Source organism: Loxodonta africana, chromosome 11 (genome assembly GCF_030014295.1).
Source record: "Loxodonta africana isolate mLoxAfr1 chromosome 11, mLoxAfr1.hap2, whole genome shotgun sequence".
Taxonomy (NCBI): domain Eukaryota; kingdom Metazoa; phylum Chordata; class Mammalia; order Proboscidea; family Elephantidae; genus Loxodonta; species Loxodonta africana.
In genome coordinates this window covers 72,465,865-72,478,710 of record NC_087352.1, presented here as the reverse complement: position 1 = coordinate 72,478,710, position 12,846 = coordinate 72,465,865, and the positions used below count along the sequence as shown (strand labels likewise).

The window sequence follows — 12,846 nt, the reverse complement described above, 5'->3', positions numbered from 1 at the left end:
CATGATCTGCTCTGTGTTGTCTCCAGATTTGGCAGTGTGGAGGTACTTTGGAAATTGTTACATGCTCACATGTTGGACATGTGTTTCGGAAAGCTACACCTTACACATTTCCAGGAGGCACGGGGCAGATTATCAATAAAAATAACAGACGACTTGCAGAAGTTTGGATGGACGAATTCAAGAATTTCTTCTATATAATTTCCCCAGGTGGGCATTATTTTGTGTTAGAAACACAACACTGTCATTTTCTTATCCCTGATCCTAATGCATTCTGGGGGATGGAAAAGAAGCTTTGATTAAAGGCCAAACACCTACTTCATAGGGTCATTTTAAGGAATAAATGAAATCACACACAGTGTAAAAAGTGCTTAGCAGAATGCCTGGTATAAGATATTATTAACAACAATAATACATTATCCAGGTCAGTTTACATAAATTACTGTTAGCCCAAGTGTTATTCATGTACTTTTTTTTTTTTAACCTAACTGCAGCATTTTACATTTATTAAGTTCCATTGTATTATTTTCATTAATTTCCCTAGCTTTTATGGATTTTCCTTTATCCTTGGCTTCATTACCCAATACTCCTACTCGCCGTTTTAGCAGTAGTCATGTGCATTCTCTCTAAGCAGATCCTCAATGCCTTCATCATGCAGGGCTTTCACGAAAGTATCAAGTATCGAAAGGCCCCATTTTGGTCCTCAGGGACTTCTCTCCGGGAACTTTTCTCTGCTACTCAGAGTTCTGTGGGAGCACTTGTGCCATCAGCCATAAATCTACCTGAGCTTGTTACCATTTCATCCTCATTTTTGTATTACCACTGACTGTCATGTGGCAGTGTGTACAATTCAGTTAGTTGTGTGAGAGAAATCCGACCAGAAGGAATGGTTCTGTTTAGTATCTGATTGGTTTGGACAAAAGAGATCTTGGTTTTTGGCCTTAATATATATTAAAGTGTTCTGAGCCCGTTTAACTTATATCTATGTTTTTAGTATTATTATGTTTAATATTATGTATTTCATTCTCATATAAATTTTTCTTTGAAAAACTATAGCACATTTTGATGTCTTTTCCTTGTTTTATACTTTGGGAGGTAGATTCATGGTATATGAATATGAAATGCTTCCACGTTTCCCATTCATGTGGCTTGTTAGATGAAGCATATAAGTAGAATTGTGTTACCTAATAGAACACTAATAACTCCGGGTCAATTATTTCTTTCAACAGGTGTTACAAAGGTAGATTATGGAGATATCTCATCAAGGCTTGGTCTAAGGCACAAACTACAATGCAGACCTTTCTCTTGGTACCTAGAGAATATTTATCCTGATTCTCAAATTCCACGCCATTATTTCTCTTTGGGAGAGGTAAAAACATAGCTATATCCTATGTAGTTACTATTTTCCCACTTCTCTATCAAAAATAGTAGCGGTTAAACTTCCAACAAGGACTTGCTTTTATATTAAAGTTACATAACCTTAAGCATGGGAAAACTCTTGTTGACAAGAGTCTGCCTCATAACTTGAAATGTCTTAAACTTTTAAACTTGTTATATTTTAAAATAAGAATGTTCTATCCCTAACCTTTCCCAGTTAGACTCTTGCTACAGTATATCACTGTCTTTGGTAGACTTTGTATTTAACAAACTGGTTCCTTTAGTTGAAACTGTTTACTATTAAAGCTAATGTTACGGTGTTAGTGCCTAAATCAGAGCTTGAGGAACTTCGGTAAGAAGGTAGATTTATAAAGAACTGACAAGGAAGCTTGAGGGGGTGAAGGGGATTTTTAAATCTCAGTTTGGGCAGGAAGGTTGGAGAGAATGTTGGTGAGCATGTTTATTTCCAGTGATCCCTTTAGTTATTTAGAATTCAGCAGTAAATTTTCGTGAAACTTGAAATTTACTTATTCATGCTTACAATTAGCCAAGACAATTAATTGTTTGGAGGATGGTCACAAGGAACTACTTCTTGTGCCCTGTTCCACTATATTCCTAGAATGTGAAGGGTACGTTGAGCTTCTTGAGCCTCAGATGGTTCTCATTCACACTTGAGGGAGAATGACTCATTCATGCTTTGTTAACGAGGGAGCCTTCCCTTTGTGGGAGCCCCATTTCAGTCAGGAAAGGCCCTGAGGGGTGATGTGCTGTGGGAAGAATTAGAGCAGTCGCTCTTATAACTTGCTTTTAGAATAGAGAATGAGGAGTTGCTTCTTTCTTTTGAACTGACCCAATTTTGAACAACACCTAGGCCTTGTTGACTGAGCCAAAACATAGGTGTATTACAAAGAGACACTTGTCTAACCCATAGTGGATGATTGCCAAGGCAAGTTTTCTTCGTGCCCTGCCCCTTGGCAGCTGGCCTCCCATATAAGGGACAGGTTTTACCCTGTGTGGCCTGCTGGCTATTGCCGTATTAACTATGCAGCTGGTCTTAAACCTGCCATGCCCTGACTACCACAATCCAGGCTCTAAAGCTCTGATTTGGGGGTCTGTGGTCGTCCCTAAGCACCTGTCACAATATAGCCAGGACTATTATGCTGCGGCCATTGCTCCACCCTAGTGAGCCTGCCTTAGCCAGAGCCTGGAATGTAGCCATTCAGAGATCTCTTGTCATACTTCAACAGCCCAGGGGAGCCTGAAATCATAGGATTTTAGAGTAAAAATGGAAATTAGAAGGCCTAAGTTTGACTAGGATAAGAGACATAACTTAGAGTGTCTGGCGTCAACCAAATTTAACTCCCTTAGCCCTGTAGGACCTAGAACCGAATAAATGTTTTCCATTGTGACATCTAATAGTTACTAATCTGGCAGCTGAATATTCTAAACAACAGCAAAAAGCAAAGGGTCCAGATTGTTGATGGTTTTGTTGGTCATATTGGGCAACCAGCTGTTTGTCCAGACAGATCTAATAATCGTACGATTATTGAGCATGTACTCTGTCAGACATCAGTCTGAGCGCTTTATGTATACTAACTCATTTCATTTTCACATCAACACCGTGAGATGAGTGCTATTACCCCATTTCACAGATAGGTAAATTGAGGTACAGGTAAAGGTTTAACCAAGTGGCTAAAATCACAGCCACAAAATGGAAGAGACAGGATTTAAACTCAGGCAGTCTGGCTCTAGAGCTTGTGCTCTTAGCCACTAACACTCATACTCTTTTTCAGATCTAACCAGTATTTCCTTTATGTGCTTAGTTGAAAAGACAGGGGATGGAGGACGGGAAAGTGAATTTTGCAGCCAAAAATGTTTGGGAAATGCTGTTTTTTGTGTCTTATGCTTTCTGTACCACCGCTTCCCACTCCTACTGAGATTTTTGTGGCTGGGGACATTGCACTGTGACAAGGGCTTGGGAACGACTCCAGCCCCCCAAATCGGAGCTTTTGGCTTTGGATAGCGTGGCCCAGTCATATGACACGTTGAAAGGCACTGAGAAGTTCTTTAGTAAGGAAGCCTATTTAAATTTGTTTAAACCAGCAGTTGCCCAACACATTTGATCACAAAACCTCTTTTTTAGTGGTACATGTTGGAATATTTTGCAGATGGTACATTTGTTTTTATAAACAATAAATGGCCTGTTTGCGGTTTCAACTGTACTAACGCTTTATCACTCAAAATTGGTTACACATTTTTTCTGCCGCCATGACATGACAAATGCCTGTCACACGTCTCCCTTCTGGCTTTCCTTCTAACAATACCATCCACTGGAATAGATGAGGACTTTCAAACCTTCGTTAATCCACCACATGCTTTTAAACTTCAGTGGTTCAGGAGAAACAAAATATCAAAGACATTGCTTAAAATGTTCTTCCTAAGGTTGGTGACTGATATAAATTCCTTTTCCCTAATTGACAAATATTTAACAAAAGAGTGGTGTTTGCACCACACCATGCGTAGGCTTCCAGTTAAGCCAGACTCCGAGCTTTTTGACTAGAAAATTCCCACCTTCACTTATAATCATCAGAAAAAAAAAAACCAAACCCAGTGCCGTCGAGTCGATTCTGACTCATAGCGACCCTATAGGACAGGGTAGAACTGCCCCATAGAGTTTCCAAGGAGTGCCTGGTGGATTCAAACTGCTGAGTAGTTATCCAAAGTCATGTCCCTTGTTTGTTAATAGTGTCCTCAGAGTTGTGAAATCGCTTTACATTATTAGGCAAAGTAGAGATTGTTGCACTGACTGTAGGTCCTAGAAGTACAGCTTGGAAAAGTGAAAGAAATAAGAATTTAAAGGATGTTCCCCTTGAGGCACAGAAATCATATAAACAGCGAAACCTAGACCAAGGAATTTTAGATAGTTGAGACAATGACTTTCCTATACCCTTTACCTGGGGGAATCGAGGTTTTTTTATATAGTACCAGGAAAAGTGACTTTTAGTGTGTATGTGTTTGTCTCCTTCTCTGACTCCTTCTGTTTTCATTATTCCTTGTCCCATAGATAAGAAATGTGGAAACAAATCAATGTCTGGATAACATGGCTAGAAAAGAGAATGAAAAAGTTGGAATTTTTAACTGCCATGGTATGGGGGGTAATCAGGTGAGTATCTCAGTAAAGCTTTAAAAGAGGTAATTTTCAGGTTTATTTTTTTCCCTTCTGCTCTTTTTATTGCCATGATACTGCTCAGGAAGTAATTTCCTACCTTTAAAAATAGTAAAGACTGTTAGGTGAAGAGAACCTTCAATCTAATTACTACTTTTAAATGAAACATTTATAAAAGGCCACTTGTGAGAACTGTATTTACCCTGCTGAGTGCGGGGTTTACTTTGCCCTTTTTATTTTTAGGCAAAGAGGTAACAACCCGTGACAGCATACTTGGTGTATACGTAGCACTCAGGGTCATTTTAGCTTTCCTTTGTGTAAACTTAATGGTAACTTTTCTGAGTCATTTTATTGAGAGAATAAAAATTTATTGTTTTCTTTCTCCATTATTTTAATAAAGTTAAAAAATCATGTATCTTGTAATACTTGTTTTTTCCATGCCAGATTGAGCATAGAAAACACTGTTTACTGTGAAACCTTTATATATGTGCATTTTTGTTTTTAGGTTTTCTCTTATACTGCCAACAAAGAAATTAGAACAGATGATCTTTGTTTGGATGTTTCCAAACTCAACGGCCCAGTCACAATGCTCAAATGCCACCACCTAAAAGGCAACCAGCTTTGGGAGTATGACCCAGTGGTAAGTTACCCGGTTGCCTAACGGAAAAAAACTGTGTGTGTGTCATTTGGGTATATTCATATATTTTATAGCTAAAGGAATGAATTCTTAAGGAGTTTGGATATGAGTATTCTTATACTTCTTATACTCTAAAAAGTGATAAATGGAAACTATAGTGTAAGCAAAATAAACACATTTTATTTTCTCCAGTAATTAAACTAGCCTTGTAAAATCACAGGTACCTTCATTCCCCTGGGTCTTTGTTGTTACCAGGTAGCCACCGATCCTTCTGTATGTCCTCAAGCTCTGTAACCTAGCATGGAAGAAATGGAGCAGCAAATGGGCTTTTTAAATAACTGAAATAAACAGTTAGGTAAAAGACGGGTCTTAATAAAATTATCTGGCCCATAATAATTTTTCAATGACATATATAACATGACTTCTCATATTTATCTTCTCTGCTTTCCTCTGGAGCTGATCTCTGTCCAACTGCTATATATCATGCAAACATAGAGGTACTTAAAAGTGTCTCATGTAAAACTCTCTCCCTCTCCTCATCTCTGGCTAATCTCTCAACTTGTACATTTGACTCTATTTCTGGAATCGGCACCAATGTTTCTTTCTCTGTTGGTGTTTTTCTTCTGCTTATGAGCACAATTAGTTTTCTTCATCATAGGAGAAACATCAGTTCTACTTTACTTTCTATACGCCATCTTACTTGTCTCCTGCCTTGTCAAAAGGGGAGTGAGTTGCCAGCATTCATGCCTCTGGTTCACCAACCCCGACTCTGACCTTGGCCTGACACTTGGAAACTGCTCTTGAATGCAAAGCCAGGAGCTTTCCAGTCTCCTTTTCCCCTAAATTTCTCTGTAGCATTTACTATTGTTAACCAGGTGATTTTTTAAAAACTTTTTATCCCTTGGCTCTTGAAGTCCTACTACTTAGGTTCTTCTCTTAATTTATTCTGTGTTCCTTTTGTCTCCTTGGCTTACTCTGCTTCTTAAATGGAGGTGTTGTCCAGAGTGATGACTTCAGCTGCCTCTTCTTTGTGTACCATGTCATATACAAACCCTGGTCTACTTCACTCTCTCCTGAGTATACCCTGCACTTTCCCACTTCACATTTAAAATCGTACATCTCCCTCTGCCTGACAGATCCTTGCTATTCTGGGGGCCCAGCTTTGACCTCACTTCTGTGGATCCCAGTGAGAAGAAATTAGCTCTCTCTGCCCTAACTTAATTATCATCCTCTTTGACCCCTGTAGTGCTTGTGCTTCTTTGTAGTTATTTATCTACCCGTCTTCTCTCCACTACTAAACTGTTAAATTTAATAGGGCAGAGACCATGTTTTATGGGTTCTGGGTCTCCCTTCACAGTGTCAAACTATCCTATTATCGTCAAGTCGATTTCAACTCATAGCATCTCTATAGGACAGAGTAGAACTGCCCCAGAGGGTTTCCAAGACTATAAATCTTTACAGAAGCAGACTGCCACATCTTTCTCCCACAGAGTAGCTGGTGGGCTTGAACCGCACACCTTTAGGTCAGCAGCTGAGCCCTTTAGCCATAAACTATAGCAAAGATAATATTAAATATAATAATGGTTCACTGAATATGACCATTAGAAATAGCCTGACTATTCTCTTCCTGAGTTTCCCATGGCAGATGCCATTGCCATTTTGGGTGCCACTGCCTCATGCGTTGCAGGAAGTACAGTGTCTCTGGCTCCAGACAGTAAATGCCAGTAGTACCCACAGTCATTGCAACAACCAAAAAATTAAAAAGCCTCTCACATCTAAGTTTATTTGGAAATGGAAATGACAGTGTATTAATTAGACAGTGCTAAACCTACTCATAATAGCTTAAACAAATAGGATTTTTTTTTTTTTTTTAAACATAATAAGTGGCTTCTGGTGTGGATTAAATGGCACAGTGATGTCAGGGCTAGCATCTCTGCAATCCTCTTGGCTTTTCTTTGTTGACAGCAAGATGACTGCTGCACCTCACACATCACATCCCAGTTTAAGGCAGGAAGAAAGGGGAAGGGGAAATGTTGCACAACCACATGTATTACCCTTTATCAGAAAAGCAAAGCTTTTCCTGGAGCCCCCTCAGCAAACTGTGCTAGTGTCTCTCGGGCCAGAACTTCATCTCATAGTGACCCCCAGGTACAAGAAAGGCTGAGAAAGCAAGCATTTGGTTTTCCAGACCTTATGGTATGAGATAGTAAGGAGAAAAGATGGAAATGGCTGTTGGGTAGCCATCTTACAGAGCCTACCACGACATGTATTCCAAAAGTAAACGTTTGATGAGGAATATAAGAAGCTAAAGGTAGGTTGGGGTATTTAGAAAGGACTAGTTGTGAGTGTAAAGTCTTAGAACTTGTAGATTGCTTTGCTAGGTCAGTACTTAGACTAGAGACCAAATCTTTTTTTTCCCCTGAGATGAAACTTTAGTGTCACATTCTGGGTTCTCCCAGAAACACAGTTTGATGGAATTTCAAATTCTCATAGACTCCAGACTTTCTGGAGCCATGGAGGCAGGATAAACCCCTGACACTATTGCCCTGAGATCATCTTTAAACCTTAAACCAAAAATATCCTCTAAAGTCTTCTTAAAGCCAAACAGTAGTCTAGCTTATCTAGTTAAAAAAAAAAAAAAAGTCTGCCTTGAGCATTATGCTCTTTTAAGAACTGTCTATAGGGGATCAAAGTGACAACAACAACTTGAAAAGACTTAGATAGGAACCTTAGGTGGGCAGTGAGTTTATGTTAATGGGGGAGGAACAACTCAGAAAAGGACAAAGATGTACAACACAAAGGATGTAATCATTGTCACTGAATCGTACATGTAGAAATTGTTGAATTGGTATATGGTTTGCTGTTTTTATTCTCAACAACAGAATAAAATTTTAAAAAATTATGCCAAGAGCCCAGGAAACATGAATTGGACACTGATCATGTCAGCCACAGAGGTTAGTGTTGTTGTTACAGTTATTGTACTTTTGTAAAAACAAACTCTGTGCAAAAACAGGAGAAAAAAAAGAATGTAATGTACGTGTAGAAATTGTTGAATGGAAACCTATTTTGCTGTGTACACTTGTCACCAAAAATATTATCTTTATAACAAAACACAGTTTGAGATAGAGTTTAGCATTCAGTATATTTATTAGGGAGCACCTTTGGGATGAACACCGATGAAAGGAAGAAAGCAGGGTTGGACAGAAGGAGAAGTCAAGCTGTGACGCAGACCCGAAAGTCAGCCTGAGCCAGCCTTCACTTCCACACTTAGTTTTTGTCTGGACATGGGACCGAAGGCCTCGGCGGCAGTGTGTGTGGAGAGCTTCAGCTCTCTGGGCTGCTGGATTGTGTTCCAGGTGTGTAGGAGATTGTTAGGATGTTGAGTTTTCCAGTAATGAGGACCCTTTATGGAGCACCTGCCTTGAGCTGACCATTGATGGTTTGCTTTTTTTTTTTTTTTTTTACATATCAGTAATTCCTACTAAATGTGCTGTCACTGTGAACAGACTTCCAAGATTTTTTTTTTTTTTCTGATTAGAACTGGTAGAGCCAGTATATGAAATATTGATATAAAAATAAATGAAAAAGAACTGGAACCAGATTCAGTATCATGAAAACAACATTTTTACAACAATAATTAAAAAAAAAAAACTATATTAAACAGGGTTTAAAGAAAATTAAATCAGAACTGTGTGAAGTACAATTTGTTATATAGTATAGTATCAAATTTCTATATAAATTTTATACCTCAGTGGGGAAAAAGAAAGATACGTAGCTGTATCTGTCAGCCGTTCGCTCAGGCCCTGTTTTGTGTGAGCTAGGCAGCACGTCACCGGCATTATCTCAGTGCTTCCTTAGAGTCACTCTGTGAGTAAGTGTCTTTGCCCCCTTTTTGTAGGTGAGGAAGCTGGGCTCGGACAGGCTGATGTGCTCAGGGGCACATAGTTGGTACATGACAGATCTGGAATTCACTCTAGGTTGGCTCGCTCCAAAGCCCATGCTGTCACCCACGAAACTAGAGAGTATCTGCATTAAAAAAGAACAGTAATAACCACTGTCATGCTGACTCTCCAAGCCTGTGTTCTACTTGTTACACATTTATAACAAAGTGTATGGTTCTGAACCTAAAACCAGTGATGACAGGAAGTTATGACACCTGCAAATGCATCCTACATCCGCTTGTCAGTTCTCACACTTGGACCATGATGCAGAGAGTGATGAGTGATTGGAAGCTAAAAACCTGTATTGCATACAATGAGAGGTTGTTTTTAAGTTCAAATAGGTGCAAAAAAGGAAAGCTTATGTAAGGAGGTAAAGTGTTATCTGATCTTAGAGCAACATTGCTTGAAAATGAAAATGTTCCAGATTAAAAATTACATTGAAGTAGAGCCATGAGTGAAAGAATCGGGTAAATGTGTGTTGACAGACATATTTTACATTTCATCATCGTTGTTTAACACTTAGACAGGATCATCTTTATGCAAATTCCTGCACAGCTGCTGTGGAGTCCTTAACATGACCACGGCACAGTATATCAGAACCAACAGTGTGGGTCATTATAACTGTGTACCTGGTAGCTCTCAGCTACTCTGCCCTTTTTGAAATTATCCTCAAATTCAGCATGACAGTGTCCGATCTAGAATGTAAATAAGTAGCTAGGAAGGTACATAGCTATATCTGTCAGCCGTTTACTAAGGCCCTGTTTTGTGTGAGGCACTGTGGTGGGTACTTCACGCTCATTATTTCTGTTACCAAATCTGCTGAAAATGTGTCATGTTATCCTCATATCAAAAGTGAGAAGGCACAAGTTAACCCACCTCTGACCCCAGTCTGTCTGGCTCCCAAATCCTGTGCTCTTCCTTCTGCCCTGTCTCACCTCCCTCCATCACAAGGGCACCACTAGGTTTGATGCAGACATAGACTCAAGGTTGATGCTACTAAATCATAGCAGTCCCAACATTCTTAGGATTTTGAGTCTTCAAAAGGACCTGAGTTTCTAAAGACTTGAGGTTTAGAGTCAAGGAATTTACTTGAACAGCCTTATCACAGGGAAATGCAGCATTTTCTGAAATTACTTTTAGGAAATCGGTTGAGAGTCTAAGATTAGGAACCTCTTCTCTGGTCATTTTTTAGGAAACTGAACCACAAAAAAATGAAGCTTTGTAGTATTACAGAGCTTCTGGCACAACTGAGACTCAGATTTAGGTCATCTTACTCCAAGTCCAGTGTTTTTCCTCTACCCCAGTGCCTTTGTCCCAGCCACAGCTCTTAATGCCACCTTTAAATATACACCATTTTCTCTGTAGTATTTTAAACAAAGCCACTTTTTCTGCAAAGAAGAATTTAATAATCACCAAAGATGATGGTAGAGTGTTGTTTTTTTTTTTTTCTTTTCCTTCCATTTTCATGGTAAGATTTTTTTTTCTGTCACTTTCAGAAATTAACCCTGCAGCATGTGAACAGTAACCAGTGCCTGGATAAAGCCACGGAAGAGGACAGCCAGGTGCCCAGCATTAGAGACTGCAATGGAAGCCGGTCCCAGCAGTGGCTTCTGCGAAATGTCACCCTTCCAGAAATATTCTGAGACCAAATTTACCAAAAAAAAGGAAAAAAAATTAAGGATTGACTGGGCTACCTCAGCAAACATTTCTGCCACATTCTTAAGTAGCAAAAAAGGAAAAGTGCTTTCCTGCTCTGTGGGATGTAAGGTTTATCAGCCATTAACACTTAGACTTCTAGCTTTTCACTAGCTGTGAACCAGCCTTCCTGTCCGAGGACATGAAACTGCGTACTGGTGAGACTGTGCACACTGATGTTTACAAGATCAAAAGAGTCTTTCATCAAGAATCAAAGAAATTGTAAGGAATATTCAGACAATGAAACAATCAAGAAGATGGGCTTTCTGGAGAGCTGGACCGTTGACGGTTTGCTTACACATCAGTAATTCCTACTGAATGTGCTGTCATTGTGAACAGACTGCCAGGGTTTTTTGGTTTTTTTCTGATTAGAACTGGTAGAACCAGTATATGAAATATTGATATAAAAATAAATGAAAAGGAACTGGAACCAGATTCAGTATCATGAAGACAACATTTTTACAACAATAAAAAAGAAAACTATATTACACAGGGTTTAAAGAAAATTAAATCAGAACTATGAGAAGTACAATTTGTTATAATGTATCAAATTTCTATATAGATTTTATACCTCAGTGGGGAAAAATACTGATTCCGATGACATTCATTTTGTTTTCATCCGTGATAGTCATGGATTGTTTTTTTTTCCTTGGGGTGCTGAAACTGAGCTGAAAAAAAAAAAAGCTCTTCAAACATAGATTTAATTTCTACAACTTTTTTATTTTATTTGGTTTGTGGGCTGTGGGAATTGTAATATTTAACTGCCTTCTAAAAATGTCTGGTCTCAACTGAACAGGTTAGGTATCAGTTGCTCTTGGGTCAACTGGCTTGTAGACTTTTTTTACGCACACACATACACACACATTATATTTTCAACTTCTTAACTAGATTCATCAGAGTATGCTTAATACCCAAGATTCATACTACTGTACCACAGATTTGTTTTCACAGCAATAAATCTTCGGTTCTTTGTTCATGATTCCACTCAACAAAAGGCCTGCAGGAGTGATTTATTATTTGGGTATTTGGAGATGATCTATTTGATGGTTTTTTTTGAAAACCTTTTTCACTCCATACTCAGATGTACTTCATTGTCGAGTGCATATTTAGATTAGATTCTTGAATTGTAATGTTGATCTGCTGCTTTTTTTTTAAATAAAATTTTATTGAAAATGTTTAATTGGCATTTTTTTAATGTTAGCCAAAGAAGTGCAGCTGTTTGTATTTCTAGTCCTGCATTTCTTCCCTGCATCAGTTTTCTTTTTCTTGATTTTTTTAATACCACAGAATAACCTGAACATCAATTAAAAGTTAATCTTTTAATCTTATAGAAAGAAAAATCTCAGTGTGACATTTTTCCTGATACTTAAAACAGTCCATCGGCTCCAGGGCGTGTATTATTCCTTCCTGTTTGTAAGATTATATTTAATGGTATTCTTTTCTTTGATTATCGGAGGCTTTCACTGCAGGCAGTGCTGTTTCTCGTACCTAAGAATGTTTCTGAAGGTCACATCCTTGATGATACCTGCCAAGTGGAGTGTACACAGAGTTCCTCGTAGCCTAGTCAGGTGAACTTCTAACATCAAGCACACGTTGATGCTTTGTGGGGAGCTGTGATAGAGTATATAAACTTTGTCCCCAGGAAATTTGAAATGAAGCGGGTGCTAGATGGATTTTTTTTTTTTTCCTGCTCCATGAGCTATGTTAGTTCTGTCTTCAGTAGGCCTAATGCTTCAGTAAACCATATGTCTAATCAATAAATTATTTTCATGCTCAGAATTTCAGGTTTTGTACTCTAGTGTAGCTTGGACTTATTCCTTACTGTAAGACAGCTTAACAGCAATGTGATTTAAGGTTTTGTTTTTCAATTGGGGGATGTGTGTGGTGTAAGTCATGGGTACTTTTTAGAATCTGATAGATAATCCCATTGCCTTTATTTTTCTAATTAAAATTTCCTAAGTACTTTGAAAATATAAAATCTTCCTGAATAGTTGTGCCTTACATTGGTTTTATTTGAAGTTAAAATGGCTCCC

At 38.5% G+C, this 12,846-nt stretch overlaps 1 protein-coding gene across 2 annotated transcripts in view; it reads left to right on the top strand.

Moving 5' to 3' along the window:
• GALNT1 (polypeptide N-acetylgalactosaminyltransferase 1) overlaps positions 1–12,803 on the top strand; it is a 105,027-nt gene extending 92,224 nt beyond the window's left edge. For both annotated transcript variants that reach the window (XM_064294602.1, XM_003406326.4), the window contains exons 8-12: positions 27–207; positions 1,227–1,366; positions 4,439–4,537; positions 5,046–5,180; positions 10,615–12,803. In XM_064294602.1, the coding sequence (XP_064150672.1) occupies positions 27–207; positions 1,227–1,366; positions 4,439–4,537; positions 5,046–5,180; positions 10,615–10,761 (702 nt within the window). In that variant the 3' untranslated portion in view covers positions 10,762–12,803. The remainder of the gene's footprint in view (positions 1–26; positions 208–1,226; positions 1,367–4,438; positions 4,538–5,045; positions 5,181–10,614) is intronic.
• The last annotated feature ends 43 nt before the right edge of the window (positions 12,804–12,846 follow it).